Below are 4,890 nucleotides of genomic sequence, written 5' to 3'. Positions count from 1 at the left end.
TCGAAAATAGCAAACCTGCTGATGTGGCAAAGAATTAAAAAAAGAAAGAGGGTTATAGTAACATAGGTAGATACCGTAACATGTTAAATGATATTACTCCCTCCGTCCCATAATATAGGGCGTTTTACAAGCTAAAACAGCTTGCAAAAACGTCTTATATTATGGGATGGAATAGTACTCCTTTGTATCAATGGCAATAAATATGATCTTCCGGATGATACTACTCTATGTTACTATGCACTATCATATACTACTCCCTCTCTCTCAGTTTACAGGGCATGCGCGTACCCTTAGATCGTCAATTTGACCGGTCTAATACAAGTCATATATTACAAAAAATATACCAATATAAACTTCAGATGTTTTATTTTCAAACGGTATAATTTTTATGTTATATAATTTATATTAGGGTGATAAAATTGATAACCTATGTATACATGTAAGACTTGTAAACTGAAACGGAAGAAGTAGTATCATGTGCATGATACTAATATATGATACCTCCACTATGACTAGCATGAGAGGGCGCATACGCGCGTAACCGAAACCACCACACGGCGGTGGCCCTGCCTGCTCCGCTCCCGCGGTCCACCCGTTATGGACCCACGAGGCCACACTACGCGAAGAGCCCCGGGAGGCGCCCTCTAGCGTAATCTGATTTTCGCAGGTGGCTATCCAGGAATGCAGCAACACGGTAGAAATTTGGACCGATGAAATCCTGGTAGAAGATCGCTGTCCCATCTGCCAAATGTGATGGGACCTACAGTCGCTAGCACCACTCGGGGAAGCAGCGAGCGGCGCAGAAGAACCTCTCTCTCGCGTCAATCCAATTTTAATGCTGCGGCAGCCCCCCCTCCCCATCCTCGGAATCTGTTGCATTCAATACAACTTTCGAAAAACAATCATTTTTCTAATGCGCCCCAGCTACCTAGATCCAGCCAAAGGCTCCAAGCCCCATCAGCCAGCACTGTTCGGCCTCCATTAGCGGCGCGCGAGCGAGCTTCTCCGCCCTCTCGCCTCTGCTGATTACCACTGGTGCGATTAGCGGAGTGCTCACGAAGGGAGATACCAGCAGTGAAGGCGAGGCCTTCGAGCTCGCGATCCCTTTTTCTCTGCTTGCTGCCCGCAAGATTACAAAATCCCGCGTTTGTCCTGTTGCCGCTGCTTCCGCTGGCGCTCTCGGGAGGGCGGCCATAGAAAGGAGATAAGGAGAAGAAGAAACGGAAAAAAATAAAAATAAAGGCTGGAGGCTTTTGGAGCTCATAATTTTTGGCCTTTCTCTGCGCAACCCGGGGAGATTTTCCGGCGCTTTCTCTCTTTCTTTCCGGGAGGTGGGAGAGAATCCAGCCTCTGCATTCGGTGAGTTCTTTCTTTCCCCCTGCTTTTCGTGTGCAGAGTATGTATTTGGTTTGATTCGCTTCTGCCCCTTATTTTAATGTGCTGATGTGAAGCCTTTTTTGCCTTTTCTAATTCTTGCATCCTTTTCACTGCATTTTCTTTGGAGATTCTTCTTGGGACAAACTTGCAGGAATCACCCAAGTGAGGCTCTCATCGGCCATATCTTGTTGATGTTTCTCTTTCTCTCTGGCTGTCACTTTCGTCCCAACTGTAGGATAATACTAGTACTACTACACAGGTCTTGGTCTTTTTTCCCTCTCAAGATTTGCATCTTTGCTTGTCGCCCATGGAGTCGTGGTCAATTCTTGCGAGCTAGGGTAAGATACAAGCAGCAGCTGCAACCAATGCTGGCTGGAGTGTCCGTGTTCTCTTCTCCTCTGCAACCTTTCTTTCTGCTGCTGGCAAAGTGGCCGTTTTTTCATCCCCTTGTGAGAGGCGAGGGCTGCAATCTTTGGAGTGTAGTTACTCCCACCAGCCATTTCTTGGCACTGGTTTACTCTACTGATTAAATGCCCTAAATTCCGTTTTATGCACTGCTAAAAAATTTGTGCAATCAATGCGAAGCCCCCCGACTGCGCGCATAAAAGGGGGCCAAAAGGTGTGAAGACCCAAGAGCATCTCCTGATTGTTATTCCTTCCTGTGCAGCAGTTTCTGGTCTGGTCCAAGGCGAGAGAGTGTTCTTGCTTGAGTTGGTGTTGATCCAATGGGCGAGATGAACCACCAGCCCGGGGCGCCGCCGCCGGTGGGCGTGCCACCGCCCATGGGGATGCAGCCCATGATGAACGCACCGGTCGGCGCGGGCGCCATGCACCAGCCCTACGAGCAGTTCAACCAACTCAACTACTGCGTCCACTCCAATCCTTCTTGGGGTACGGAATCCAATCCTTGCTCCCCTCTAACTCCTCTGCCCGCTTTTACTTTCTTTTGCTTCCGCTTGTACAGTTCGATTGTGCGTATACAGGACGAAGTAGCAGTTTGATTTCTAGTACTACCTACAGATTCAGTCATCTTTAATTTTGGTTTGCAGATGGTTCTTGGTCTTTCTTTTGTTCAAGGCCCATCTCAGATTTCGGTTTGGTTGCGTTCAGTAATGCTCTGTTTTGTAAAGTCCCCATATGTAATCGACTTCATTGATGTATTGATTTTCTTGAATCTCCTGTTCATGTAGAATTATGGCCTTTGTTATTGCATACTTTGTTGATCTGTAAAGGGCTGTACCTACTATTCTTGATGTGAATCTGGGATGTTCAATTAGACAGCTAGCAACACTTCTATCAGGTGCTGCTATAAGAGGCAATGTTTTTTCATGGAACAAAAAGAGGAATTGTTGTGATCTGCCACTTTGAAGTATAGAAAAGAAATGTCTATGCATACCTAATCTTGAAGAAAAGTCTTTGTCTGCATATCTCCTGTAGTATTTTATACTTCTCCTTTGCATATATTTAGGTATGAACAGTACTGCTGGAATTGGTTTACTTGTTTGGATATGATTAGGATATATGTAAAACTTGCACTTACCCTGTTCTATTATACCATCATCTACAGTTCAGGTAGCAGGGCTTGCATTCCTCCACTACCTAGTGATGTTGGGCTCTACTGTCATGCTTGTGTCAATTATTGTTCCTGCAATGGGTGGTGGTCCTGTAAGTATATCAATTTGTTTTACTATTCATAGCATTTTGTCATGCATCGATGTAATTTCCTTTTGAAGATTTAGTGTTGATCCCCTGCTGCTTTTGTTGTTCTTATTGATAGGGTGAGAAGGCTCGTGTTATTCAAGCGTTCCTGTTTGTGAGTGGCATTAATACTCTGCTCCAAACACTCGTTGGGACACGACTTCCAACAGTTATGAATGCCTCCTTCGCATTTGTTGTCCCAGTGCTGTCAATAGCCAGACAGTTTAACACAAACGACTTTGAAAGTAATCACGAGGTAGAGTGGTGCTAATTTGCTCAGTCATACCACTCTTTTATCTGTATTGTTTAACCATGCTCCTTGTTGCATTTTGGCAAATGTTATTTGGAATGATAGTTCTTTCGAAGATTCATTGATAAATTATCTTTCACATGGTAATATTTACACTTCTAACTATTGAGGCATCTGCAGAGATTTGTTCACACAATGAGAGCAACTCAAGGGGCTCTAATTGTTGCTTCAATCCTCAACATGATTCTTGGATACAGCAGAGCATGGGGGGCATTTGCCAAGTATGCATCCTGGACTACTAGTTATTAGACTTCAAATAGTATTATTTTCTTCTCAAGCTATTAATATTCATGTAATTTTACTTCGCAGGAAATTCAGTCCTGTAATAATGACTCCTGTTGTTTGTGTCGTTGGTCTTGGACTATTTCAAATTGGCTTTCCTCAGGTATGATTTCTATATTTTAGCAGAGGACTAAACATTGAGAAAGAAAGAATGGAAACATATAATGTTTATTTTCCATGGTAGGTTGGAAAATGTGTTGAGATTGGGTTGCCAATGCTAATTCTTGCGATTGTTGTGCAACAGGTAACAACTAAAATCTCCTTTTGTATTTTCTGATCGAAATATCGATAAATTTCAATTTTAGTTATGCTATGATTTGTGAAGCTGGCTAGGAACCAACTGTTCAATTTGCTCTATGCAGTATGCGCCACTTTACTTCAGACATATCCATGACCGAACAACCTTCTTGTTTGAGAGGTATTCGTTGCTTCTTTGTATCGGCATTGTGTGGGCCTTTGCAGCTATCCTTACTGCTGCTGGTGCATACAACCATGTTTCGCTCAAGACACAACAGCACTGCCGCACTGACAAGTCTTTCCTTATATCATCTGCACCATGGTATAGCTCTTGAGGATATTTCTTATGAACTAACTTTACGAATCATAAATGTTTGGAGCAGCCATTTTTAATCCACTCTTTGCATGCCTGCACTTTCAGGATCAAAATTTCATACCCCTTCCATTGGGGTCCACCAATCTTCACTGCAGGTCATTCATTTGGAATGATGGGTGCTGTGCTTGTTTCATCTTTTGAGGTTAAGACTAATTGGATTTCCCTTTGTTCTATCTTCTTTCGTGCATTTTTTCTGCTAGAGTCTAATTGTGCTATCTTGTGTAGTCAACCGGTGCACACTTTGCAACTGCACGTCTAGCCGGTGCAACACCACCCCCAGCTCATGTTCTTACTCGAAGTATTGGTTTACAGGTGACTGTCATTTCAGAAGTTGTCTTATAAGGGCTAATGAAATATGGTTATCCATGAATACTAGAATTTGAATGCTTACCTTCTCCTTACAAATGCTTTGACTGGATGTATATGCTAGAGCACAAATAGTTTCAAATAGTTTTTATGTGATGTGATGATTGGTTGTGCCATACTTTCTTTGACTCTTGTGCGGATTCTTCTGGGCTGCTAATAAAGTGTCTACGTGCAGGGCATTGGGATATTCCTGGCAGGACTGTGTGGTGCTCCAGCCGGTTCATCTGTATCAGTGTAAGGGAAC

General features: G+C 43.4%; 1 protein-coding gene across 4 annotated transcripts in view; it reads left to right on the top strand.

Annotated features, from left to right (window-relative positions):
• Window positions 1-844: 844 nt before the first annotated feature.
• LOC119307614 (nucleobase-ascorbate transporter 3-like) overlaps window positions 845-4,890 on the top strand; it is an 8,784-nt gene continuing 4,738 nt past the window's right edge. The window contains exons 1-11 of one of the 4 annotated variants that reach the window (XM_037583690.1): window positions 845-1,359; window positions 2,048-2,268; window positions 2,945-3,042; window positions 3,155-3,331; window positions 3,506-3,606; window positions 3,695-3,770; window positions 3,852-3,911; window positions 4,030-4,226; window positions 4,326-4,422; window positions 4,506-4,592; window positions 4,822-4,880. In XM_037583690.1, coding sequence (XP_037439587.1) covers window positions 2,103-2,268; window positions 2,945-3,042; window positions 3,155-3,331; window positions 3,506-3,606; window positions 3,695-3,770; window positions 3,852-3,911; window positions 4,030-4,226; window positions 4,326-4,422; window positions 4,506-4,592; window positions 4,822-4,880 — 1,118 coding nt within the window. In that variant the 5' untranslated portion in view covers window positions 845-1,359; window positions 2,048-2,102. Of the gene's footprint in view, window positions 1,360-1,630; window positions 1,716-2,044; window positions 2,269-2,944; window positions 3,043-3,154; window positions 3,332-3,505; window positions 3,607-3,694; window positions 3,771-3,851; window positions 3,912-4,029; window positions 4,227-4,325; window positions 4,423-4,505; window positions 4,593-4,821; window positions 4,881-4,890 lie in introns of those variants that run through there. The other 3 variants (XM_037583689.1, XM_037583691.1, XM_037583692.1) reach the window with 3 other exon arrangements.

Source organism: Triticum dicoccoides, chromosome 5B (assembly GCF_002162155.2).
Source record: "Triticum dicoccoides isolate Atlit2015 ecotype Zavitan chromosome 5B, WEW_v2.0, whole genome shotgun sequence".
NCBI classification, from domain to species: domain Eukaryota; kingdom Viridiplantae; phylum Streptophyta; class Magnoliopsida; order Poales; family Poaceae; genus Triticum; species Triticum dicoccoides.
The sequence above is the reverse complement of the archived record's forward strand: the minus strand, read 5'-3'. Positions and strand labels throughout refer to the sequence as shown.